Source organism: Zychaea mexicana (genome assembly GCF_025766255.1).
Source record: "Zychaea mexicana strain RSA 1403 chromosome Unknown BDB00scaffold_1, whole genome shotgun sequence".
NCBI classification, from domain to species: Eukaryota; Fungi; Mucoromycota; class Mucoromycetes; order Mucorales; family Lichtheimiaceae; genus Zychaea; species Zychaea mexicana.
In genome coordinates, this window is record NW_026516664.1 from 749,316 (window position 1) to 774,002 (window position 24,687).

Consider the following 24,687-nt stretch of genomic DNA (forward strand, 5'->3'; position numbering starts at 1 on the left):
CCGCAAACCCGCGATCCCCGCCTTGCCACTTTTTGACAGCGGGTATATGGCGGACCCTGGGTTTTTTCATTCTACATAAAAGAAGGGGGAAGGCGAGGATCGCTTTTTTTTCTGCCTTCTCTTTTTCTAAAAGACGCATATAAAGTTGGAACAGAGGGGGAACCTTTTTTTATATCAGCTACACGTCTCCGTTGCGACTATATAAATGCTGCCGAGGATACCACTCGCCTGTTTCCGGGCTGTCCGGTCAGCAGGCAGCAGCACCACGTTTGCATTGTCTGCTCGGCGATTTCATAGTACCGTACTTTCCCGTCCTAATGCTGCTTCACTAACGACGACGACAACAACGACGCCATCGACTTCGAACCGACATTCAAGCTTAATATTACGCCGTACATTCTCTAGCCACCGGCCTTTATGGCAAGAAACAAAACAACAAGTCACTAAAAAAGTCGAAACAACCACACAGCAACAACCTGCAACAAAGACGAATGGCACCGTTACTGCAGCAGCCAGCGCCAACAAGCAACGCAATGCAACCGACTGGGCCATTATTCGACAACTCATGAAATACGTATGGCCCAAGAATGACGCTGGTACCAAAGCTCGCGTAGCGATTGCCTTGTCGCTTTTGGTGGGCGGCAAACTGTTAAACGTCGAAGTCCCGTTCTTTTTCAAAGAAGTCATTGATTCACTCGGTACAACGTTTCCTGCGGATGCGACCCTGTGGGCCGTATGTGGTGCTGCTATTATCGGTTATGGTTTGGCACGGTTGGGCGCTAGTGCGTTCCAAGAACTTCGTAATGCGGTGTTTGCCACGGTTGCGCAAAAGGCTATCCGGCGCGTCGCTTTGAACGTATTTGCACATCTCCACCGACTCGACTTGAGCTTCCATTTGACTCGACAGACGGGTGGTCTCAACCGAGCCATTGATCGCGGTACAAAGGGTATCAGCTTTTTGCTTAGCTCGATTGTATTCCACATCCTGCCAACGGCTCTCGAAATCTCCATGGTATGTGGTATCCTGGCCTACAAGTTTGGTACTTCTTACGCTGCAGTGACCTTTTCAACAATCGCCGCATACACGGCTTTCACAGTCGTAACGACCGCATGGCGTACCGAATTCCGTAAGCAGGCTAACGCTGCGGATAACGAGGCTGCCACCAAGTCTGTTGATTCATTGATCAATTTCGAAGCTGTCAAGTATTTCAACAATGAAAAGTTCGAGGCCGAGCAGTACGACAAGCCGTTGCAAAAGTACGAAAAGGCATCCCTCAAGGTCGCGTCGAGTCTGGCTGCATTGAATGCCGGCCAGAACGCTATCTTTAGCACAGCACTAACGGCCATGATGTTCCTTTCGGCCCAAGGGGTTATGGACGGTACCATGACAGTGGGTGATGTAGTCATGGTCAACCAGCTCGTGTTCCAGCTGTCGATGCCACTTAACTTTCTGGGATCCGTCTATCGTGAACTGCGTCAGTCATTGATTGACATGGATACCATGTTCCATTTGGAAAACCAGCCAGCAATGATCCAGGATGCGCCGGACGCCAAGGATCTTATCTTCAAGGGCGGTGAAATTCGATTTGAAAATGTTGTGTTTGGATATCACCCTGAACGTCCCATCTTGAACAATGTCAGCTTTACCGTCAACGCTGGTGAAAAGGCAGCTTTCGTGGGCCCAAGCGGTTGTGGGTAAAGTATCGTAACCAGGCTTGTCTTTTTTTTGCTCATTGAAATTAGGATTTTGTTTCATATTACATGACAAAGCTAATACTTCTATGTGTTGCACTATGTAATTGACTACTATCATAGTAAATCCACCATCCTGCGTCTTTTGTTCCGCTTCTATGAACCTCAATCCGGCAACATCTATATCGATGGTCAAAACATCAAGGATATCCGTTTAGACAGCGTGCGCAAGGCCATTGGTGTCGTTCCCCAGGACACGAGTTTATTCAACAGCACCATTCTCTACAATGTGCAATACGGTCGTATTGGTGCCACTCAAGATGAAGTCTATAGTGCAGCCAAGCGTGCAAAGATTCATGATGTCATTATGAGCCTACCGGATAAGTACGAAACCAAGGTTGGCGAACGCGGTCTTATGCTTTCAGGTATATAAATTTAATAATTACTACTAACTAACGTGGATTCAGAGTTACAGGAAGGAGAGCGGAAAAGAGAGTCAAGCCTAACTATTTTGCTTCTATGATTCTGGTTTGAAATAGGTGGCGAAAAGCAGCGCGTATCGCTGGCACGAACACTACTTAAGAACCCAAAGATATTGTTCTTGGATGAGGCAACATCTGCATTGGATACCCACACAGAACAGTCCCTGCTTGCCAATTTCAGAGACATATTGCGTGATACGAAAATGACGAGCTTCCACATTGCCCACCGGTTAAGAACTATCCGAGATGCTGGTGAGTATTATTATACCTTTTTTTCCAGCATAAAGGACTTATTCACACATTCTTTTTATGATGAACTTTAGATACAATTTTTGTGCTCCGGGAAGGAAAAATCGTCGAATCAGGCAATCATAGTGGATTACTTAAAGCAGAACATGGTGTATATAAGGAAATGTGGGATCGGCAAGAAAAACTCAATTAGAAACTTTCAATATACAAAATTGCATTATCATTTATACAATAAAAAACATTACATACAGAAAGAATATATAAGAAAAGATGTTTGTTTATGAAAGTATATGTAGCAATGGTGTAAACAAATTTGCATTATCGAACTCTATTCTGTATCCTCAGTAACGACGTGTTACTTTTTATTGTTACTATATACCACCCCACATGACTGCAGGCATCGTTGCTATTGCCAGTTTCGCGGCAATCGAGCTTGATTCATTTTCGTCGTTTAGAGCATTTGCTTGTGGGATATATATATTACTTTCTAGCGCGTGATGCTGCTGCGCACAAATTTACATTGTATGGAATGAGGCTCTGCTCTGCTCTTATACGATCACTGTCATCCGCAGTATGTACACCGATTAGCATGGATACTAAAAAACCTATCTAAAAGAGAAGTATTATCTTCCTTCGTGGTACATATACAGTATATTGTAAAAGATTGAATTGCACAGAAATTAATTGATAATAAGCCGATTTACTAAGCGATGCTTAATGGTCCATCTGCAGTCCTAGTTAGTATTATTTCTCCCCTCTTTCTTGCTGGTTGGTGTCTTTTTTATATCTAATTCTTACGCAATCCTTGTTCAGGTTGTTTGATTTCGACTGCTACGGTTACATAATAAAATATGAATATTAGATTAATTACTCTTTAGTGCATCTACATATCAAATGACATCGTCAGAGATTTGAGATACTTTTTGAAGCCTTCAGACCTAAATTTTGTGAGCCATACACAGCATATCTGTATTATGGAGGGCTCATTATAATGATGTAAGTAGCCAGGATGAAGCAGGCTTGTACAGTGTCTCATATTGTACAGGTATACGTGGACTAGTAACTACATGCCTTTGATGATGCACCGGCAGCAAAAACCACGACAATAATACAAGGGTTGTGGCAGCGATCATACGATGCTAATTTCTGTTACTGCCTATGCAGCCACAATGAGTGTTCTGTTGTTGCATCAAGAAGTGTACATATGCGTTCTTGTAAATGGTTTTACATATTTATAACTCAATCTTCGATATGCTTGCTTTTTATAATTACATCAGCTTAAACCTCGGGTTCATTATTAGATTATAAGCGTCCCAGGCTGCAGCAAGAAAGACTGTAAGGCATCCGAGACCAATTGCTGTACTGTATTTAAGGAAGTACTATACTGGCCAGTATACCACTATGCGCTTTCTGGGAAAAGATGGCTACTGCCTCGACTAAACATGAGCTTATTGTTGCTGTGACTTGATTCATTACAAACATTGACCCCTATAATTATTGATCGCAAAAAGAAAGGTCAGAAAATGTTATATCATAGGAATCAATAGAGCGTACCAGCCATATCACTAATTTATAAAGCTTTAAAAGATGTGATACAGTACCTAATCCAATAATTCCAGCCCAATATGCCATATCACTGTAGACACATTGGCCAAAGAGTAGCAATCCAAAAGGAAGGAGGCGCTTTTGTCACCTTTTCATTTTGTAAATATTCACACTTCGTCCCATCGGGTCCTTGTTTCTCAATGCATAGACTTCAATCTCCTCGGAGCTGAAAGTAGCGGGGCGAGGTCTACTTGTGGCTCCAAAATAGTTAGCCTGTCGACGGGACATACTCGGTTTATGCTTAAATAGCTTCCTTCTTTGCGCATTGAGTATCGGCAACTGTGTACATGTAATACATCACACTAACTATACTCTTACAGCCACGTTATCGTTGATGTACATTGTATGTTAGCCTTGGCTCAACAATAACAAAAGCTTACAAATTTCCTCCTACGTAGCTCATACATTTTTTTTTTAAAATCGTACTTTATTGAAAACTTGTTTCTTTTCAAATCCTCAGTAACCAGCGACCAGCACTTTCCTTTCTTAGAAACTTTTTCGTCGTAAGCACGTCGATAAAAAGTTTGATACGGTCTATTGTGAAGGACTGATCATTCTCCAGCAACTCAAGCACTTGATCCGCTGACATGGATCGGCCCGGCCGGTCCGCAAAGAGGGTATATATCCGCGTCAGTTGCGTTGATGCTGGAGGTTCGCGATAAGAGCTTGCAAAGTAATGAAGACTGAACTCCCTTGGAAGCTGGCTTGCTGATGACGATACTGAGATACCACCCACACTCCCTGCTGGCGTGCCTGTTTCGCTTTGTCGTTCATCTGTCTGTGCTACAAGATCCGTTGGCGGGATTTGTGTAAATTCATAGGGACCACTCATGACTTCATCATGACTGTCGTTTTCGTCATTAACGTTGACTCCTTGTGCATTATGTTGGTCACGAGTATCAGGAGCGACAGAAGGAGAAGGTAGTAGCGATGTACAGTCCATATCATCGCGGATGCGTTTGGCTGATGGTCGAAGATCTTGATCCATGTTGATAGAAGGTGATCCAATATCAGATATCGCGAACGCAAAGTCTTGTTCCTGTGTGTCTTGATGTCGCTGTCGGCCAGGGGACTTTGGAGCAGGCCGATTTCCAAAAACCGGCAATTCAATATCCAAATCCATGTGCTGGTATCGTTCCTGTCGTACTCGCATAAACTCCTCAAAATGACCACGATCGCTTTCATTGTTTTGATCCACCCAACTAGCCGGTGTCTCATTGCCATGTCCATCCTTTCGCTGTGGCTGGTGCTGTTGCTGCTGCTGTTCTCGACTGGATGATTCAGGGTCTTCCGAACTACCGCTAGATGGGCTCATAGCGCCAATCCGTCTGAGCTTGTTATTGACCATCATCCGTGCTGCTTCTCGAGCAGGTGTTTGCAGCAATTCGTTAGGTGATAAACGAAACGGAATCGTTTTAGGTGGTGATGTACGACGGCGGAACGACGATGTCGATGATGCATCGCTGGTTGTGTTGGATAAATTGCTTGAAGCAAGTGCGCTTGCTTGTGGTCGTGCCAAAGTCGTCGACGATGCAGTTGTGCGTGAGCCGTGTGGATATGCGAGCGCTGGTCGACGCAGGATTCTGCTCAAGTCTTGAGACGTTGGCGAAAATCTGTCTCTGAAACGATCCCAAGGCGAACGATCTGCTGAATCTTGTTGTGGTATATTCGGATCTAGTGGTGGTCGATTCGTTTGCTGAAGGCGAGTGTTATTTTCAACGTGTTGGAAGAAGTGCAGCCATGTCTATTTGCATCAGTTAGCGTTTAGTTACACTACACGTATACATGTACAATCACTGATTATTTATTTTCTATATTACTTGTAAACCATCCCAAACAATCTTGCTGTGTGCTGCATAGCGATCAACCTCAGGAATGATGCCCTGAGAAACGATCCGGACGCATCGAGCAAAATGTTCGTCAATTGTATGTAATGTAAAAGTAATTTCTTGTTGTAGCTTTACTAATTCAGCATTGGTTTCTTCATCAGTCTTAGCCATTGAGTGAGGTTACTATATGGAAAAAATCCACGCGGATTACTTTCGCGTTTTTCAGCACGAAAATTTAAGTTACACAGGTGATCAATTCGCTCCCAACACAAGAATTTTATTGTCAAGATATTATCATGGTAAAAGAGAATGTGGGCTAATGTAAAGATTTTCGGTGAGGCTTTCGCTTTGCAACCAAAATTGCCATTTTTTCGCCAAGTTCGTCAGTCAATATACCGTCCTCTACAGCGCCAGGTACTTGCACTTGCGCTATATACATGATTCATCACGTGCATTAGCGTCCTCTCTCTCATGAACAAAGCAAAGGATTTACATCATCTCAAATTGATAAAGATAAGAACAGAGGAAAAGGAAAATATAGTCACCAATAAATTTCTGAAGGATCGGTTCGAAGCCCTTGACAATAACAAGGGTATCAGCAATGGGGACGAGAGTATCAATGATATGTTCGACAAATTCAACACTGTAAGGCGCCTGCGCCAGTTCCAGCACTTTGGTCACAAAGTGTACAGTCAAACTGTAATCAATTTCTCGAGCCACGTTTCGGATAAACTTGAGCACTGGAAGTGTATAGTTCAGTTCCACGAGATGAACCAATCGTTCGATCCATTGCTTTTGCAATGCAGCCTAGTAAGATATATGATTGTAAGTCGATGGTAAGAAAAGCAGTAAAACAACAAAGAGCCTTTATTGTATTCAACAAAAACAGCACTTACCAGTGTTTCTGGAGCAAAGTTTTGATAAGGATGCAAGAAGCAGCGTTTGATCACTTCCAAGACGATAGGTTGTTGTAATGGATGGATGGAAGCTATTTCATCCAGTAATAGATGTGGTAACGGAACTTCGCTTGTCCGATAGTAGGTGTCGTAGTATTGTGTTCGGGTGGAAATATACTCAATCCATAAGAGTATACCCATTGATGCAGCCGGAACCCTATCAATCGATTATATAATGAGCCCGTTAAGTCGTGGCCTATTTCCAACCTTTCTCATTGTTGTACATAGTCTAAATTTACAAACTTACTGCATGCCCTCGACGATTTCAATCATTGCACCTGAAAAGTTTGCCCCTGTTTTCTTCTGTAAGCTCTTGTGGAGGTTTTTCAGAGCTCGACCAACGCGCCTCAAATTATCTTCTTGTTGCTATTGAAGACATGTGAGAGTTATTAGATACAGTTTCGATTGATTGTTTTATGTTTCTTTCAGTCGCCTCAATGAAGAGAAAAGATACTCACATCTCTGGGTTTTGAATCATTATACGCAGTAGCGTACGCCAATAGACTTATCAGCTTGTCAACAAGGTCTGGTTTCATGTTAGGTACGGCATCAGGTACGTAAAGTGCTTGTAGCATAAGCACTATATGATTCGGATAAGGATAAATATAGGAATGCCACATATGATAATACTTGACAGAATCGAAATCTTTTTTTTGTCTAATCATTACCAATAAAATCATAATCACGAATAAAGTATACGCTAGGCGCGTGTGCTGAGGTATATATGTTGTAAATCTATATTTCATACATCCTTGTAAGTAGGTTTGCTCCTTGTGAAGTGTGCTTTTCAAAAAAGATAGCTTACTGTCATTAAATCACCAGGTGTTGGCTGTCTAGATGCGCGAATGGCTTTAAGTGCGGTTGCTAGATTTTGTGGCATGTTGAGTGTGCATGATTTGATGATATAAACAAGTTCATGTCTTTCGAAAGAAAGTAAGTGATGTTGAGCAAACGATTTCTTTTAAACTCTCGGAAAGATGTACTGCAAATGAAGGTAAAAGAATAACTTACTGTCCACGGGCAATAGCAGCTTTTTCCAGCTCCTTTGCCAGACGAAGAAAAGAAATATCATTAAACTCTTCATACAGCCGCTGTATAAGCACTAGAGCATACAAGTAAGTATGTTGTTGATCGGAGCAAACGCGCTATCATGCATGAAAACCAACTTGTTAATTGACATATAACCAAAACAAAATAAAATCTCAAAGGTTGTACCGTTTGCTTACCAAAAGTGCCGGCAAATTCTCCTCAAATCCAATATCATCCTCTCCTCCAAGTTTGGCAAATGCGTCATTCAAGATATAATTGTAAACCTTGACATAACTTGAAGCTGTTCTTAACTGCGCAACTTCTTGTTGATAACCACCTTCTGCCATTCGCTAATAATATTTTCGGTACAATGATCAGTCTGTTGTTTCCCCACCCAATCCATCACGCACACTACGTCGACATCAAAGTTACCATGATTGCAAAATTCAAAAATTCGCAGCGAGGATATTTGTTAAGTAGCTCATAAATCATATGGCGCCATTCCGTATCGTGCACGAGCCCATCTAACCAATCCATTGATGCAGGAGACTTTTTTTTTTATACAAATAACAGTATACATACATTTTTTATATCAGCCGTTCCGTATTGCTCCAACAACAAGAAAAAGAGAAATGCAAACAAACCTGTGAATTCAGGAGGGCCCGATCGATCGCTTTTGGATCAAACTTATTCATGAGTTTGTTTTTCACAGTTTCGCGTAAAATCGCTTGACAATCAATGCCCATTACAGACGCAGCATCCGCAGCTACTTTAATCATGGAAGGATACCCAACGTAAGACTCTGACAACGCAGATACTGCGTCCATGGGTGCACCGCCATTGGCAATGAACGGTTCGAAAGCGGTCGTGTAAATGTCAGGTTGAAGGATAGCGTCTGTTGTTGATATTATTATTAACACAATACGATTTAGTTTCAAGTCTTTCTTAAAATCGATTGATCGATCGCGCCGTGTGTGGTTTTTTTTATGACTTTTTCCTTTGTCGTACCTTGCTGTGTTAGTTCAAGCCCGTAATTCTGTAAAACAGCGTAAACGTAAGTAAATTATTGATTCACGAGTGCAAAACGGCTTGCATAATGATGGAAATTCAGTGTTTCCTTACCATTTTATTTTGTGGAGGAGAATATATGAGAGCAAAAGAAGCTAAATGTCAAAATCCCGCTTTTCTGCTATCTTAACGTGTCTTTCTTTTCCGACAACAATATTGCATATTTTCCATGTATGCATGCCAACTCGTTTCCTACTGCATTTTCTGTATTTGTCAATGCACTATATAGTCCCTGGAAGACTTGTAATGGTAGGATATTTGAAGAAGAACATGTCCCTGCGAACCTTAGTTTTCTCGGTCGATAAAGATCATGCATGGAGCGCTTTTTGGACTATTTTGAACTACTTTAAATCTCTATGGGTTGCAAGTCATGCTAGATACATATTTTTTGAATAAGGTCGAGGAAAAAGAACTTGATGCTAATAAGGTTTGTCACTCTTTAAAAGTGCACTTGCCCGGTTTCCCGCGAACAATGAAGTGCGGGCCGATCGAGACAGGTCCGATCAAGCGCGCACTGTATATGTACAAGGTTTCAAGAGAACCCCACTCTTTAATACCGGATTTTCTTTTTTCGCATACAGCTTCCAACAAACCGAACGCAATGGTGCTTCGACGTTGTATTCGAGCTTTTTCCTCTGCTGCTGCTACTAGACCATTCCGCCTCGCAGTCGTTGGCAGCGGGCCTGCCGGATTCTATACCACGCATCGTTTGCTCAAAGAAGTCGACCATGTCAAAATTGATGTATACGACAGTCTTCCTGTCCCTCATGGCCTTGTCCGATTCGGTGTTGCTCCCGATCATCCCGAAGTCAAGGTATATATTAATACTCACATACTTTTTCGTTTTTTAAACAAATACACATACATATAGCTCTATAGATTTAAAAAAAGCAATGATATAATAGAACGTAATGACAACGTTTGACAGGGTTGCTGAAGACGATCGCTTCCGATTCCTCGGCAATGTCAATATCGGCCCGTCGTCTGAAAGTGCTGAAAAGGGAACAGTTTCAGTGCAAGAGCTCAAGCAACACTATGATGCTATTGTCTTTTCATACGGCGCAAGCGAGGACAGACACTTGGGTGTTCCTAACGAAGAGGTATACGGTGTCGAATCTGCCCGCGCGTTTGTGGCGTGGTACAATGGATTGCCTCAATTTGACAATCTAAAGCTGCCACTGGACGAAACAGACACGGCTGTCGTCATTGGCCAGGGTAATGTTGCATTAGATGTTGCCCGTGTCCTTTTGAGTCCAATTGATACGCTGCGCAAGACAGATATTACCGAATATGCATTGGAAACTTTGTCCAAGAGCAAGATTCGACATGTTCATGTTGTGGGTCGACGAGGTCCTTTACAGGCAAGTCTTCTTTTTCTATTCTTTTTTTTTTGTTTTGTTCCGTTGCATATGCATATAACTAACCTTTGCTTATATAGGCTGCATTCACATCCAAGGAGTTGCGTGAACAAATGAACTTGCCGAACGTTGCATTCAAGGCCGACAAGGAGTGGATCAAATCTGAAATTGAAGCTGCACAACCTCTATTGAGTAAAAACCGACCCTTGAAGCGCATGATGGGGATTTTGGAAAAGGGATCGACTGTTTCAACGACATCAGCAGACCGTTCGTGGAGCCTGGAGTTTTTGAGAAGCCCAGTCGAAATTTTGACAGATACGAACCGAACTCGGGTCCAAGGTATTCGCTATGAATTGAATCAATTGACGGGTGGACCCTTGGGTGCAGCCAAGGCAATCGGTACCGGCCAGTTTGAGGATCGCGCATGTGGATTGGTTTTGAGAAGTATCGGGTACAAGAGTTTGCCCCTGGATGGTGTCCCCTTTGATAGTCGTCAGGGCCTTGTGCCAAACCGTTATGGCAAGATCCTGGATTCGGAAGGCCAAGAGGTAAAAAGATTAAGCTCACTAAAAAGATAGGAGCTGGCATTGTTTTCGAAAATTATGCTAATTTAATTTTTTACAAAGGTACCGGGTATGTATACCGCTGGTTGGTTGAAACGTGGCCCGACAGGTGTGATTGTGTCGACCATGACAGATGCATACGAGACGGCAGATACCATTGTTGAGGATATCAAGGAAGCGCGACCTATGCTTAATGACGATTTGGATAAGGACGGTGCGGATGGTTTAAAAGGGATATTTAAATCGCGAGGCATTCGACCTGTCAGTTATGTCGACTGGAAACGGATAGAAGCAGCTGAATTTGCTGCAGGCGAAAAGCTTGGAAAGCCGAGAGAAAAGTTCACAAAGGTAGAGGACATGCTGGCTGTGCTACAATAACTCACTACCTCTAAAAAACGCTCTTGATGAGCCTTTTCCGCATTCACATGTACAAATTCATAGGTAGACGTTATAGAGTATATATGTTACATACAAAAGCAAAGAGCCAAAATTGGATTTTTTTAATATCTTTTATACATCATACACACTACACAGAAAAGGAAAAGTTGTTTATTTTAAATGAACTTTCAAAGGATAAATGGTACTGTTCCGAATGCTTGACCTTGATGTCGCACTTGGCCTAACACTTCTTGGACCTTTTCGTTATACCAATCACGTTCAGATACAGCCATTTTCCATTTGCTTTGAAGCGAATTGTGTCCAAACTTCTTGCGACATAACCAAAGGATCGGCCAAGTGAGGATCCAAAGACATGTGAGGATAAAGAACCACCGAACCATCCAATTATCCGCCAACCGGGACACCCTGGAGTTTGTCTTGACAACGATCTTGTGCTCCTTCATCTCAAATGATATCTCAACCGAATGATAATATCCATAATTTCTGATTGCAGCAGTAAAAGCTAAAAAGAATGGGTGAGTCTCTCTCTCTCTCTTTTTAATATCATTTCAAAGGCACACTTACCCCGTGTTAACTGAGCATAATCCCAGTCCACGACCTTAGTAAGTCGTAACTCTTTAAGCTGGTTCCTTTCATGAACATAATCATCACATAGCTCGCGAACCGATTTGGTAAATCCAGTCTTGCGATCCGGTAGGACATACATTCCTTCACAGTTGGGTGACACATAGTTGCTGCAATCAATCTCAAAACAAAAATCGTCAATACGCCGAGTCACTGGTTCGCGTTCTTCCACGAGGTTGCCATCTTGGTCCCGTGTGCTACGCGTTCGCCAATGTGTCTCTTCGTGATAACCTGTTATGCCATCCCTGTTAGCGGAGACAATCATGCATAGTCCATCATCACTCGATTCATACCATAAAAACGCACAGCCATGAGAGGAGCAGTGTTTCTTTGTTTCAAAAACTGAAGCAAAGCTTCGCCGTCATGGTTTAAATGTGTATCACGCGATTGAATTGTACCGTCTTTAAGGGTTTCATAAGGTGCTCGATAGACCGAATAACCGGGTGGGGCTGGACGTCCTCTAAACAGATCTTCTTGTTGCTGTGGTTGTGGTTGTTGAGTAAGGAGCGGTTCGTGATCGTCTTCGTCAGCATCGGGTATATTGGCAGGATTGTAAGCGGGAATCGTATTGGTATAAGAATCGTCTCGAACATAGGAGTTGTTTTCAGGAGTGTTGTTGGTAGGCTTATTTAGGACTTGGCCAGTGTGATCTGATTGTTGAATAGCGTCATCGTAAGACGGAGGTGCATTAGACGATGATCCATTTATATCATCGGCGGACGGGGCACTCGGTGTAGCAGCAGTAGAGGAAGACGAAGACGAAGGTGGTGGTATGGTAGAAGGACTTGTGTATGTGTAATAATAGTTGGCGTGATTGTCTTTGCCCATTGAACGTTGAGGCGAGTGGTTGGGAATGAGTGATAGTAAAAGATAAAGTGGGTTGTCGATACAAAGCTTGGCGCCAATACCGTTGGATGGGGCCAAGAAAATTAAAAAGGTTGTCGGTCCCGCACGCACAGGGCTTTTATTCCTCTGGCATTCCCTGGGCTCCTCCTCCTTTCTTCCTACCCGTCAAAAAAAAAGCCAAGTGATCTAGGACACCCCGCTTGAAACGTGAACTCGTATCATTGGTCTCGAGTATCAATTGAGATTTTGTTTCACTTTGTTAAAGAAGCTATTGTTTGAAATAATTGGCAGCGTTCCTTGATTGTTACACAAGAGTGCAAACACTTCTTGTTGTTCCAGCAATAACTTGCGATATTTCCCTTTTTGCATAACAACTGGCGACAGTATTACATATAACGGCATTAAAACGCTACACTGCTCAGAAGAGCAATGCATTCTGCTCATAGTTAAACATTGCCAGTTATGTTTGATCCCGAGCTGAACCAACGTTAAAGGTGCTGCTTTTTGACGTTGCTCACTCATTAATCAACCGTATGTACTACCTGCACACTGCTGTAAGGAAACCATTAACTATATGAAAATATACGTATCTAATGCCGAAAGCTAGCAAGTGCTTGTATATATAAAAGAAAATGGTAGAATAGACCAAAGAGTTTGATTTTGCCAAGGCGTGTGGCACCGACCCAATTAAATGGATAAAAGGAGAGGGCATCAAATTCAGTAAAACGAGCACAGACACACAGTTGTTTGTTCTTTTTTCCTTTCTTATAGTTCCACCCTCCTTAACGTATGTCGTTTTGGACACCTGGCAACGATCTGGATTCCAAGAGTTCATTACCTCGGTCAAACGAGACTCCTCTTGCTGATCGAAGCTACTTGCCCGATGTCGAGGAATCTTTTGATCACCAAGCGTTGCTTCTTGGCACTGCCGACGAAGGCATCGAAGCCGACGACGACAACGGCATTCTAGACGAGGATGATTTTCTACTATCAGATAGAGGACCTAGATACCAGCGTGGGCTGTTGTCTCCCAGTGCACCACCAGCAGCAATTCACACTACTATTACTTCTTCTACCACTACCACCACACAACCCCAATCCTCCTCCATACCACCACCACCACCACCACAGTACCAGGCACCTTTTGAAACGTATGCACAAGACGACAGAATACTATCTCGGGATTGTAAAGTGAATGCGTTCACCCAAGAGTTATACGCCTTCTTACAACAGCGTAATACCGCTCCACCAAAAGTTCTAGTACGCATCAAGGGTTAGTGGCTCACTGTGTCTCTCTATTGAACGTCTGCAACGTTAGCAGTAACGTATTCAGAATGGTACTGTTTTTGTTCTTGCGTGCTGAACTGTATATGTACTCGTATTCGCTGCTACTTATTCAGGAATAAGCAACGCGTACGAGCAATATCGGCGCACATATGATTCAAGTGGCCGGCAGTTGACTGTAGAGCCTGTGAATACAAAACCAGGCTCGAGACTTATGCATGTGGACTTTGACTACCGCATTGATTGCAGGAATTGGGTGTCCCCTGTATCGGATGGGTTCCTTGTATTGCCAGACCGGAAAACCGGCAGAGTCAAGACTGTCCCAGAGCTATGTGAAGAATATGTACGAGACACCCATCGCTTGAAAGAACTGCAGCTTACAAAAGTCCTTGAGTGGGACGAAGACCTGCTGATTCGATGTAAGAAACTGACTCGTTGTCTGAATATGACAATGTGACATTGGATTATGTGTTTCGTAGTATGCGTTTTAACAACAACAACAACATCTCGTAACATGGTATGTAGTACTGACAGCTGGTATACGAGCTCACGGTTACTCGAACGATCTGCAAATCACCGTTGAAAAAAGAGAAGCCAAAGTGACGGTCAAGCCCGGATCATGGATTGCTCGAGTCGTTGACAACGTTTTCGTCCATTGGTTCTGCTATATCACATTTCTGTTTATACTCACTTGGCCTTTGCTACTTGTGTGGAGGAAAAGGATTGGACACAAGACCCTGCAGAGCAAGTGGAAAATGACAGTTACGGAAAAACAGTGGTGTGCGCAACACATGCCAGAAATATTGGGACAGATTCCGCCAGCACAATGCAACCCAATAACAATTACCGTGCATCAATAAACAATACAATTACAATTGATATGCACCGAAGAGAGATAGAGATTAAGATATTTATACGTTTATATAAGAAACTCAGAATAGTAACCAATTTCTGTGGGTGTTAGCTATTATGACGAATACAGGGAGAATAGAGAGAGAGAGAGAGAGGGTGTGCAGAATCCAGATGCAAGCGAAGAGGAAGAGAAATATAAGTGTTTTGTACGGGGTAGATAGAGAAGAGGGGGTGGTGGAGGAAAGAAGAGGGAGATAAAGATCCTGTGACGAGAATCGAATGTACAACAATAAAAATATATAAAATATATATATATACGAGAGACCTGACCTAATTGGAAAGCATGGGTCTACTAGTTTCTTTTACGATCGCAAATGCGGCTTGCCATCGGCGGTATCGGGCTTGTAGTAGTCACTGCCACCACCATGCATAGGCGCACCACCAGCAGCAGCGGCGGCAGCGGCAGCATTTGGATCGTACATGGGCTGACTCGACACTGCAGTGCTGCTATCGTAATAGTAGCCCTGATCATCATAATAACCTCCACCCTGATCTGGATAGTAGTAGCCTTGCTGATGTTGCTGATGTTGCTGTGGGGGCGACATGGCGCCAGCGCCGTATTCTTGAGGATGGCCCATATTCAATTGAGGCTCGTAATAGTGACGGCCAGAATCGTTGTAGAAATTGCCCTGATCGTTCAACCGCGGCAACGTAGGCGACTGTGCGTTCTTGGCAGCGGCGGCAGCGGCAGCACCACCTGCAGCGATATTGGCATTTGCCATAGGCGGCGATCGATGATGAGGGAAGTCCGTTTCAGCCAAGCCAAAGTCCTCAAAGTCCGTGGTGCGCTTTTGCTTGTTGCGGGCGGTGCATCCGCCACGACGGTTCAACCATGCCAACAAACCACCAATCAAAGCAAGACCGACTACACAATGAATCCAATTGATTAGTTTTTTCGTGTGTTTTCGGGCATTCTTCTGGAAAACTGATTGCATTTTTACAGGTACGGTTTCAGAACCCTTCCAAAAATAAAAAAAAACTTACCAACACCTAAATTGTTTGGTTCATGTCGATATGATACGAATAGTGGGATTTTGTAAAAAGAAAAGAACGGGTCAGTTGGTAAAAGATTATTTTCGCAAAGGGAGAGGGACAGGGACAGAAAAGAAACCAGTTCTCCTCAATTCTAACCTCCAACAACGCCTCCTGCAATTGCGCCAACATTGGTATCGTCGTCGCCGCCATCAGAAGAATCACTGCTAGAAGTAGGCGATTCCGAGCGTGTGGTGCTTTGATTATCATCAGAAGTGTTCGAGGCTGTTTGTTCAGCGTCTGAAGAAGACTCGCTGGAGGAAGCGTTGTCTGTAGGTTGAGCGTCCGAAGATGAAGGCTGGGCAGCAGAGGACGTGGGTGCAGGATCGTCGCTCGACGCAGGAGGATTCGAAGATGCAGGCGGGTCCGAAGATGCAGGTGGGTTGTCGCTCGACGCAGGTGGATTCGATGGTGCTGGTGCTTCACTCGTAGCAGCTGGAGGGTCAGACGAGGCGGCTGGAGGAGAACCCGTGGTGGCAGGAGTCGAAGGCTCTGGGTCAGGTGCTCCTCCAGAGGACTCCTGGGACTCGACAATGAGTGTTGTCTGCAATAATACGAGCAGTGCTAATAGTAAAAGTGTGCCTGGAATCCGCATTCTTTCTGTTTGCTCTTTTTTTTTAAGAATATAAAGAAGGGACTGGCGGTTGGTAAAGAAGGAGGGGACAACAAAAAAAAATAAAAATAAAGAAAGAGCGAAAGAAGAGGAGAAAAGGGAAAAGGGGAGGGACCCAGTGAAGAATAGGCTGTTGCGGGAACGAAAATTTTATTTTAGGAACCCGGACGTTCAAGTAGTGCTTTTTTCTATTTTTGATCTTTTACGTTCTCGACGCTCAAGCTCTTTGTCGCGATCATTCTTGCGAGGCACAAACGCTGATCCGGCCGTCTCTATCGCTCGGATGGCGGCTGCCATGCGATCAGCAGACGACGCTAACGATGGATCCAGTCGTTTCCTTCCCACCACGGCAATGTTCTTTGTGCTCGGGATACGAAGATGATCTTGTTCCACCTGGAAGCCACATTGTGTGGCAATGTCTTTAACGTAACGTGTGTATGCCTTGTATTTTCCGCCCCCGCTGCCACCACCGGTCATCTTCTTCTTCTTCTTCTCCTCCTCCTCTTCCTTGTCCCTACTGCTGTCACTATCGTTGGCACTTGTATTGAGCACGAGCCGTTTAGTACCGTCTAGGCCATAAAAGCAGCACGGGATCACCATGAATCTAAGTATAGACATTGGAAGAGGGAACAGACAATGCAAAGCATGATGAGCTTTGTTTTTTTTTTGGGGTGGATGATGCCGAAAATGCCTCTGTCTTTTTTTTTTTTTTTTTCTGGCTCCTTACTTGCATTGTGCCCCTGATTTTGCGGCCATCAAAGGAATCCTGTAATGGATAATAATAACAGCATATAGCAATAATCAATATAAACAGTCAAAAGAGCGATAGTTATCCGGGTAACCCGACGCGCGCACACATAATATAAGGTCCATGGCCCTAGCAGGTTAGCTTTCTGCTAACTTTGTTTTTTTTTTCTCCGGTATATGTGCATCACGAACAAAAAAAAAAAAAGGTTCTTGTTATTACCATGGCACAAGCTCATCTGCGTGGTTCCCAATTAGCCAATCTGTACCCGGATAAACTGCCTGTGCTGGATAAAGTGCCTCCACTGTTTTGTTTCTTTATAATTAGTACCATGTCTTGCCATATATATCTCACACATTATGCCACTGCAGATATGAATACCTCGTAACTGATCATGCTTGCCATTGCGTAATTTCGCCCATATCTTTCTTTCTGCGACGTCAATCCCATATCCCTGGTATCCTTCACTCGTCAAAAGATAAGTCAACAGACCATTTCCGCACCCCAAATCAACAAAAGTAGGCTTCCTAGAGTACGTAGAACGGGTTGATTTTGCAAACACGTTGTCATACGACAGAAGGAGGAAACCTGTTATTTTAGCTCGCCACTAGGGTATGACTACGACTCGGTCTAAAGTCTAAAGTATTGCTACTATAGGCACACACACACACACACACACATACCGTTCTTCTTGTTGCCACAAACAAATGAGATAGCTGGCAATTGCAATATCTTCAAATACAAACTTTTGTGGATCCGTCTTTTCGGTCCAGTTGCTATCAAGTGGTTATTGAATAATAACTTGAGTGGTCCGGGTAATTAAAGTGGATGAGAAACCAGTTCTTCGTAAACTTACCTAACCAAGTCACTGGCATATTTTGCTTTGAGGTGCTGGTACATGTTCACATACGTCTCTTTTGGGACTAGCGTATCGTGTTGTGCTCTTTTTTGGTACCCAAGGCGGGTTTGGATGCACCATTTGAAAAGTTTGTGTAAGATCGTTCTGAGCGCATATTGCTATGATGGCCTATGTGAATAAAGGCTGAATCCTTTTCGTTTCTGCTTCTTCTTTTTTTTTGTTTTTGGTACCATTTTAACATCTGTAATAGCTGGTTGATGATCGTCGATGGGAAGAATCTGTAAACGCAATGTTCCTTGAATTTCTATGTTACGGTCATGATCACCGTCGTCGTCGTCGTTGTCTTGGCTGAGTTCCCCATTTTAAAGTTATATACTCAGTGAGTATATATCAGGGATGTGATTACACAAGTCTCACGCGGCCGTGTAACAATTAAATTTATACCTTCTTGGCAGACAAGTGGCGTCGTACACGAAACTATATGCTTTCACCTTTTCGGTAGATTGTCGTACAAGTTAACAAGAAGCACAGAGTATCACATACCACCCCCCCCCAATGCAAACGGGCAAAGAGGGCCCCCCCCATCGTACGATGTTGGTGAGCATTAGCTCATGTTTCCTTTAGCGCGTAAATTACTCCCGTTTGTATTTTTTGAGTTACCTTTGGATAATAGAACGGCAGTGTCGTTTCTACTGTCTTTTCAGGTGGCACAACTGGTCTATAGATGACACGTCCGCGACCTTTTGATAATGATAACACAATAGATTATATATTAACATGCATAACAACTCTCTTTTTTTTTTTGTGCTGACATTACTTTTATCACCGTTATAGCCATGATATTCAACATCTTCGGCCAGAGGTGCGTCTTTGGCTTTTCGTTTGGGTATCAACTTGCGTCGTATTATTTGATCGTTGTCGTTTGATGCAGTGGCAGTCATGGATAGAATTTCGGCCTTCTCCACAGGGGGGATCAGCAAGTGCGGCTCGTTTGTCCACGTTTTCTTTTTTTTTTTTAGAGTTTGACATACATACAGATATGTGGGCTCGTTATATACACGTATACGGGTTATGTATGTAACTCATACACCACAGCACATAAGAAGTAAGAGGAGGAAAAGGCTTACAATTGTCTTCCAAAACGGTAGTATGGAGGTGGGTACTGACTGTTCCGCCACGGTGTACCACATTTCTTCAACGTCTGCTACTGTTCGGAATGCGGGATCGCCGTTGGATTGCTTAGGTGCATCAAAGTATAGATCTGGTGCGAATTGCATAAACAGCGCATGAGGATCTACTATATCTGTAGAAAAAAAAAATCAAGCACACACGCACCACGATTACTTGTTTACATTTAAATCTTGTGCGAGATTGCGTCGTTTGTGTGTTTTGCCACTGCTGCAATTGTTTACCAGTGTCTGCGTCAGTCATTGTTTCGTTGTCACCGTGTGCGTGAATAGGTTAGAAAACAAAATAAAATTGAGGAGCTGCCTGTTGTCAAAAAGAAGTCCCCCTTTCTCAGCTCATTTGCGATACTACTAAACGGATCTTCCTGTCATGTTTGTATGTACCCAAGAACCGAATTAGTTGTTGCCGCTTACATATACCTCCTCCTCTTTGATCTTATTATCATATGCATTTCCACACAGAGTCCCAGTTAACGTCTAGCAGTAACAGTATACATATAAAACCAACCATCAAGAACAAGACTGTTGCATGATTCAACCACCATGGTCAACGTAAAAGAAGAAGGAAGAAACAGGTTGATGTTGTACTCTTTGTTCCAAGATACTTGTATTACAGTTCATTGGAATTTGGCTCCTGAAACTGGTATGTGTATTGACAACTGCTTAAACCATAAATTTGGGTTTCCCACGTCGACGGAAGGTGGTGGTGGTGGTGGCCCCAGGACACCCACATCACCGAATGCGCGCCATCAGCCTTGTCTTTTTTCCCTTCCTCTCTCTCTCTCTCTCTCTCTCTCTCGCGGAATGAATCAATGGTGGAACAATTAGTACAGCGGGGTTCTCCAGAATCAACATATGAATAAGAGCATACTAGACTAAAGAACGGTGATAGTGTAACTATATGCCATATGTCTTCAATTGCTTTGTTTGCACTACGACTGCTGCCAGTTACCATGAGTAGCACAGAAACACAAACAGTAAAGATATATGCATATGCTGTTTTTTTTTAATGCAAAGCGATATGGATGCAGAAACCAGCATTCAACAAGCAGCACATTGAAAGATAAACATAACTTTAAAAGTAGGTGAAAAAAAAATAACCCTGCAGATCCATGCGATGCAGGGGGAAAAGTAAAAGGAGGGGAAGAAGGACATGATATAATCCTTTTCCATGTGTATTCTCCGGCTCTCACTGATGTGTAGTAAGTTATTTACTACATATAAGCCATTCTGATGCGATCTGATGTGATATACACAAAATTTGCATTTGAGAAACAGAACTTGGAGATCGAGAGATCGTATATTGTTGCTAGGGGATCTATTATACGCTCGCGACTACATACTAATCGTCATGATAATCAACTTATAAGCAGATTGCTTATCATTAAAACAGTATTATCACTACGTGATTATAAACGAATATCCACAACAACAGACCACAAATGCTGCCATGGCAACAGAGACAGAAAAATTGCTCTTGTCATGACAACAATATTATTTCCGTTCAACGTAGGCTCTGTCTATCGAAGGGTTTAGATATCCTGAAATGAAAGTGGGGCGTTTACTCTATGTAATTACTAAATCAGTATACTTAGCCCTGTGTTTGTTGGGCTTATTTTCCAGGTATACCTAGCTGAAAAGCAAGTAATTAATGTGCTGTTAAACTACTATAAGCTATCCTATATTAACCCCCGATCATAATGCATCAACCACACACGACCAAATTTAAGGAGATCGGCGCGGAGGAGGGTGGGAGGAGGGAGGAGGAAATTGATGAAGGGGAGAGAGAGAGAGAGAGAAGAAAAAGAGTAAAATGAGCACGGACAAAACCACCAGGGAACCGACTTTTTACGGTATCCTTAACTCTCATTTTATCTTTTTGCACCCTATCGGCTTTAAGATATACGGAGCTAAAGAAGAAAAAGGCTGTTGGGCGATGATCGTACATAACGAATCATATACTTATCACCTACTATATATATATATATATATCAAATTTATAAAGTAATTCTTCTTAGGTAACGTCATAATGATGATGATGATGACGATGATGACGATGGAAAAAGGAGTTTTCACTACTTTATCGAATATCGAGTACACACATTTACGTATTCCTAAAGTGTGTCTGTAGACACACTGGTTTATTTCGAGACAAGCAATCGATCTCTATCTCTATTTTCTCTTGCCCTACAACAAGCAGCATATATGCACAAAGCAACTATAAGAGATGAGGCAAAATGCGAGGTTGATCACCCCGTCTGGAGATGTATGATACTCATGGCTAATAAATTCCAGCTCAACTTAATCTGGCTGTCTCCAATTTGAGGTAGTTTACTGTGTGCGACATAGAGACACAAAGAAAACGACGGTGCATGTTTTTGCTCTTTACAGTAATAACGGGGTGTAGCATTATACACGCTCGCCTATAACAGATAGAAAGAGTGTGTATGTTTGGAAATACGCGCGCCCAATCGATCATGAACCGCACGTTTGGGAGAGAGTGGGCAAAATGGGAAAAAGAGAATGGTGACACATGGAATACTAGTAACAAACGCACGGTTCTCCAAAGGTGAAATGATGAAACAGTTAGAAGGCATTCATCAGAGATTCGTTTCTCTTTTTTATCTTTTTACATTGTTGATCTTCTGTTTGTTTTTTGAAATCCCTGAAGCTTCAAAGAGAAGTCAAAACACGGAGAGAAGTGAGGGCGTACTAACGATGATGATGTGTTTTATTTTTACTTTTTTTTTTCCTGAGACAGGCATGCACTCACAAAAAAAAACATGTGTAGTTCGAGATTAGTACAGGAAGCAGCTGAACTTGCCTGTGTGCTTAACAATTGCAAAATGACTGAGTGGAAGGGGAAACACACACACACACACACACGACACAGAGGAGAGAGGTATTTTTTTTTCTTCTTATTCCTACTTTCCTTCCTTCTCACTTTCCTTTTCTTTCTCTCTCTCTTTCTCTCTCTCTCTCTCTCTCTCTCTCTTCCCTCGCCCGCCAGAACACCTTCTCCCGTTCCACCTCAAACTTTTAGCTCAATTTCCGACATTATGACTTTAGAAAATCAAGATCCTGCTAGTCAACTATGTGACATTCTCATGACTGAAGCTGCATTGACGACAACAACAACAACCACAACAGCCAACGTCCGAACTTGTCATTCGGGCGCTATATTGACCAGCCGGTCTGTCACTTCGAGATCTCCAACCGGAAAGTGCAAAAAACGCCAGATCGTACCTAAACGACGATTGACAATGCCTCTCTCTTTGCATCAACCATTCGTGCCATACCCATCGGTAGTGTTACCGCTACCAGTTGCAGCATTGACCACCACTACTAACAGTATGGTTATGCATATCGATCGCGGCGACGAAAAGAAAATAGGTACACACACACACACACACACTTTCTCTCTCTCTCTCTTTCTCTGTATGGCACTATACAAAGACAAATCACATCAAATACAGGAGTAAAGCAGCGAGGAAGAAAGGGTCTTTTCAAAATGAGGGGAATACATAACGCATACAGCATATGCGTGTAAAGACATTTCCATGTCACAGCTACTATTACTACTACGTTCTCCTCCAAAAGAACCAACTCAACAATCACACACTAATATCATCAACACCTTCTAAAAGATTTTCTCTCCTGCTTGCCATGCGAATTGGTGCTTCAAATAATTACATTGATCGATGTCACCAGTTTGGTAACCATGTCGGGCGTGTGTCGAACGTGGTACACGCTCTGCCGAAATAACGACATTTGGCGTTGGCGATTGTCGGAGATGCATTGGCTGCCACGAGAAATACCTGCTGCTATTCGACAACAGCACAAGGAGGACGGTGATGAACAAGTAAAAGAGCCCGAAGAACAAGAGCCAAATTGGCATTATTGGTTCAAGCAACGATATCAGCTCGAACGTCGATGGATGCTCGGCCAAGTATCAACGCAGTATCTTCTCGGTCATCACGACAGCGTTTACTGCTTGCAGTTTGATGAGCATCGAATCATCACCGGTGGCAGGGACTGTACCATCAAATTCTGGGACATGAACACGCATGAATGCATCCGCACACTCAGGGCTCATGAAGGCAGTGTTTTGTCGTTGCAGTACAATGACTCGTTGATGGTGACGGGTTCGTCCGACAAGACGGTGGTCGTCTGGAGTATGAAGACGTTCGAGCCGATCCGTCGTCTTACGGTAATGATTTCTGTAAATTAATTAAAATCAACAGCCACACTAGTTGTCGTTGTTGTAATTTCGAGTTCATTGGCCAAATCATTAATCTAGTATCTCTTATTAACGGTATATGGCTTGCATTTGTAATGTAGGGCCATGAAGGAGGTGTGCTGGATGTTTCATTCGACGATCGATTTATCATCTCATGCTCCAAAGACAAATCTATCCGAATATGGAATACAGCGACAGGTGATCTTGTACGGACGATTCATGCGCATCGCGGTCCAGTGAATGCTGTCCAATTAAGGGGGAACAACATCGTATCAGCCTCAGGGGATTCGCTGATCAAAATGTGGGACGTACAGACAGGCGAGTGTGTCCGTGAGTTCGCTGGTCATGGGCGCGGGCTGGCCTGCGTTCAATTCGATGGAAAGCGGATTGTGAGCGGATCAAATGATAAAACAATCAAGGTTTGGGATGCCGAGGTAAGGAAGCCAGTCTCCCATCCCCATCCCCCTTACTTTTTTTTTTTTGGCGCGCCCTTTTTTTCAGTACCAACCCCCTTTACCCAGTCATCGCCATTCCAGCCCTTCTAATACATATACAAATATTCCTCCTTAGACGGGTGAATGTCTCATGAGTTGCGAAGGTAAAAATCATCCATCGACAAGTAATCCACTAATTTATCATACAACAACAAGGAAGGCTCATCCTATATTGTCCACAACCTAGGCCATCAAGATCTCGTGCGAACTGTACATTTTGATAATGACAGAATTGTCAGTGCAAGTTATGACCATAGTATACGCGTCTGGGACATAAAGTGCGTTTATATATCTATGTATAGCAAAACAACCACAAAACTTACGCTTTTTATTGAGTGTAGGACGGGTACATGTCTTCTCAACTTTGAGAACGCACATACGAGTTGGGTCTTTGACGTACGATTTAATAAGAATAGAATTGTCAGGTAAGTAGATATAGTTGCCGCGATCTATGCCGAGATATGTTCCTCACGTACCTCTCGCTACTTTTATTGGGTCTAGTGCAAGCCAGGATCATCGATTGATGGTTTTGGACTTTTCGACTGGCTTGGATACCCGTTTATTTCTATAGTTTCATTCGATATACCCTCTTACCACCATCAATAACAAAGACAACAACTT

General features: G+C 43.1%; 9 protein-coding genes across 9 annotated transcripts; 4 read left to right on the forward strand and 5 right to left on the reverse strand.

The window, feature by feature from the left end:
• Window positions 1-9: 9 nt before the first annotated feature.
• On the forward strand, window positions 10-2,678 carry BDB00DRAFT_794991 (P-loop containing nucleoside triphosphate hydrolase protein). Its single transcript, XM_053121345.1, has 4 exons — window positions 10-1,695; window positions 1,816-2,117; window positions 2,232-2,426; window positions 2,498-2,678. The coding sequence occupies exons 1-4, from the start codon at window positions 206-208 to the stop codon at window positions 2,614-2,616; spliced, it is 2,106 nt and encodes a 701-aa protein (XP_052985916.1). The 5' UTR covers window positions 10-205; the 3' UTR covers window positions 2,617-2,678.
• A 1,798-nt stretch (window positions 2,679-4,476) lies between these two features.
• Window positions 4,477-6,028, reverse strand: BDB00DRAFT_866513 (DASH complex subunit Ask1-domain-containing protein; the record flags this gene model as incomplete). Its single annotated transcript, XM_053126237.1, has 2 exons — window positions 4,477-5,772; window positions 5,849-6,028. The coding sequence occupies 2 exons, from the start codon at window positions 6,026-6,028 to the stop codon at window positions 4,477-4,479; spliced, it is 1,476 nt and encodes a 491-aa protein (XP_052985917.1).
• A 69-nt stretch (window positions 6,029-6,097) lies between these two features.
• On the reverse strand, window positions 6,098-9,323 carry BDB00DRAFT_794995 (TH1 protein). The gene is made up of 13 exons (XM_053121346.1): window positions 8,965-9,323; window positions 8,851-8,878; window positions 8,487-8,737; window positions 8,275-8,391; window positions 8,040-8,192; window positions 7,825-7,958; window positions 7,619-7,733; window positions 7,482-7,548; window positions 7,272-7,393; window positions 7,061-7,179; window positions 6,754-6,970; window positions 6,403-6,664; window positions 6,098-6,286 (listed from the first exon to the last, which is right to left on the reverse strand). The coding sequence occupies exons 1-13, from the start codon at window positions 8,965-8,967 to the stop codon at window positions 6,174-6,176; spliced, it is 1,701 nt and encodes a 566-aa protein (XP_052985918.1). The 5' UTR covers window positions 8,968-9,323; the 3' UTR covers window positions 6,098-6,173.
• Window positions 9,324-9,435: 112 nt separating this feature from the next.
• BDB00DRAFT_934828 (uncharacterized protein) lies at window positions 9,436-11,322 on the forward strand. The gene is made up of 4 exons (XM_053129169.1): window positions 9,436-9,724; window positions 9,816-10,271; window positions 10,349-10,816; window positions 10,895-11,322. Exons 1-4 carry the CDS (start codon window positions 9,512-9,514, stop codon window positions 11,207-11,209), a joined length of 1,452 nt encoding a protein of 483 aa, XP_052985919.1. The 5' UTR covers window positions 9,436-9,511; the 3' UTR covers window positions 11,210-11,322.
• Window positions 11,323-11,433: 111 nt separating this feature from the next.
• On the reverse strand, window positions 11,434-12,319 carry BDB00DRAFT_735220 (uncharacterized protein; the record flags this gene model as incomplete). The annotated part of the gene is made up of 3 exons (XM_053118374.1): window positions 11,434-11,635; window positions 11,791-12,085; window positions 12,148-12,319. Coding segments are annotated over 3 exons (669 nt in total), but the record flags the coding sequence as incomplete, so codon positions are not given.
• A 1,122-nt stretch (window positions 12,320-13,441) lies between these two features.
• On the forward strand, window positions 13,442-15,087 carry BDB00DRAFT_795009 (uncharacterized protein). The gene is made up of 3 exons (XM_053121347.1): window positions 13,442-13,973; window positions 14,101-14,403; window positions 14,510-15,087. Exons 1-3 carry the CDS (start codon window positions 13,490-13,492, stop codon window positions 14,842-14,844), a joined length of 1,122 nt encoding a protein of 373 aa, XP_052985921.1. The 5' UTR covers window positions 13,442-13,489; the 3' UTR covers window positions 14,845-15,087.
• BDB00DRAFT_795013 (uncharacterized protein) lies at window positions 14,911-16,672 on the reverse strand. The gene is made up of 2 exons (XM_053121348.1): window positions 16,028-16,672; window positions 14,911-15,767 (listed from the first exon to the last, which is right to left on the reverse strand). Exons 1-2 carry the CDS (start codon window positions 16,521-16,523, stop codon window positions 15,199-15,201), a joined length of 1,065 nt encoding a protein of 354 aa, XP_052985922.1. The 5' UTR covers window positions 16,524-16,672; the 3' UTR covers window positions 14,911-15,198.
• Window positions 16,673-19,908, reverse strand: BDB00DRAFT_795015 (uncharacterized protein). Its single transcript, XM_053121349.1, has 13 exons — window positions 19,841-19,908; window positions 19,558-19,697; window positions 19,273-19,448; window positions 18,963-19,149; window positions 18,806-18,885; window positions 18,590-18,636; window positions 18,376-18,493; window positions 18,143-18,303; window positions 17,970-18,062; window positions 17,668-17,813; window positions 17,509-17,590; window positions 17,269-17,307; window positions 16,673-17,145 (listed from the first exon to the last, which is right to left on the reverse strand). The coding sequence occupies exons 2-13, from the start codon at window positions 19,574-19,576 to the stop codon at window positions 16,713-16,715; spliced, it is 1,581 nt and encodes a 526-aa protein (XP_052985923.1). The 5' UTR covers window positions 19,577-19,697; window positions 19,841-19,908; the 3' UTR covers window positions 16,673-16,712.
• Window positions 19,909-23,269: 3,361 nt separating this feature from the next.
• On the forward strand, window positions 23,270-24,637 carry BDB00DRAFT_880847 (WD40-repeat-containing domain protein; the record flags this gene model as incomplete). The annotated part of the gene is made up of 6 exons (XM_053128041.1): window positions 23,270-23,542; window positions 23,674-24,006; window positions 24,143-24,170; window positions 24,254-24,344; window positions 24,408-24,491; window positions 24,568-24,637. 6 exons carry the CDS (start codon window positions 23,270-23,272, stop codon window positions 24,635-24,637), a joined length of 879 nt encoding a protein of 292 aa, XP_052985924.1.
• Window positions 24,638-24,687: the final 50 nt, after the last annotated feature.

What these genes read in the sequence shown, in the direction of transcription:
- BDB00DRAFT_795015 (XM_053121349.1), bottom strand. An exon ending in TTGTGGCAACAAGAAGAACG is followed by an intron (nt 17,814 to 17,969) that starts GTATGTGTGTGT and finishes TACGTACTCTAG; the next exon opens with GAAGCCTACTTTTGTTGATT. An exon ending in AAATCAGGGGCACAATGCAA is followed by an intron (nt 17,146 to 17,268) that starts GTAAGGAGCCAG and finishes GTCTATACTTAG; the next exon opens with ATTCATGGTGATCCCGTGCT.
- BDB00DRAFT_934828 (XM_053129169.1), top strand. Translation starts at nt 9,512, where the DNA reads ATGGTGCTTCGACGTTGTATTCGAGCTTTTTCCTCTGCTGCTGCTACT. An exon ending in GTCGACGAGGTCCTTTACAG is followed by an intron (nt 10,272 to 10,348) that starts GCAAGTCTTCTT and finishes TTGCTTATATAG; the next exon opens with GCTGCATTCACATCCAAGGA. An exon ending in TGGATTCGGAAGGCCAAGAG is followed by an intron (nt 10,817 to 10,894) that starts GTAAAAAGATTA and finishes TTTTTTACAAAG; the next exon opens with GTACCGGGTATGTATACCGC.
- BDB00DRAFT_795013 (XM_053121348.1), bottom strand. Translation starts at nt 16,523, where the DNA reads ATGCGGATTCCAGGCACACTTTTACTATTAGCACTGCTCGTATTATTG. An exon ending in TGCAGGAGGCGTTGTTGGAG is followed by an intron (nt 15,768 to 16,027) that starts GTTAGAATTGAG and finishes ATTGGATTCATT; the next exon opens with GTGTAGTCGGTCTTGCTTTG.
- BDB00DRAFT_794995 (XM_053121346.1), bottom strand. An exon ending in AGAATTTGCCGGCACTTTTG is followed by an intron (nt 7,959 to 8,039) that starts GTAAGCAAACGG and finishes CATGCATGATAG; the next exon opens with CGCGTTTGCTCCGATCAACA. An exon ending in ATGATTCAAAACCCAGAGAT is followed by an intron (nt 7,180 to 7,271) that starts GTGAGTATCTTT and finishes TGTCTTCAATAG; the next exon opens with CAACAAGAAGATAATTTGAG.
- BDB00DRAFT_795009 (XM_053121347.1), top strand. Translation starts at nt 13,490, where the DNA reads ATGTCGTTTTGGACACCTGGCAACGATCTGGATTCCAAGAGTTCATTA. An exon ending in AGTTCTAGTACGCATCAAGG is followed by an intron (nt 13,974 to 14,100) that starts GTTAGTGGCTCA and finishes CTACTTATTCAG; the next exon opens with GAATAAGCAACGCGTACGAG. An exon ending in CGAAGACCTGCTGATTCGAT is followed by an intron (nt 14,404 to 14,509) that starts GTAAGAAACTGA and finishes CATGGTATGTAG; the next exon opens with TACTGACAGCTGGTATACGA.
- BDB00DRAFT_794991 (XM_053121345.1), top strand. Translation starts at nt 206, where the DNA reads ATGCTGCCGAGGATACCACTCGCCTGTTTCCGGGCTGTCCGGTCAGCA. An exon ending in GTGGGCCCAAGCGGTTGTGG is followed by an intron (nt 1,696 to 1,815) that starts GTAAAGTATCGT and finishes CTACTATCATAG; the next exon opens with TAAATCCACCATCCTGCGTC. An exon ending in AAGAACTATCCGAGATGCTG is followed by an intron (nt 2,427 to 2,497) that starts GTGAGTATTATT and finishes GATGAACTTTAG; the next exon opens with ATACAATTTTTGTGCTCCGG.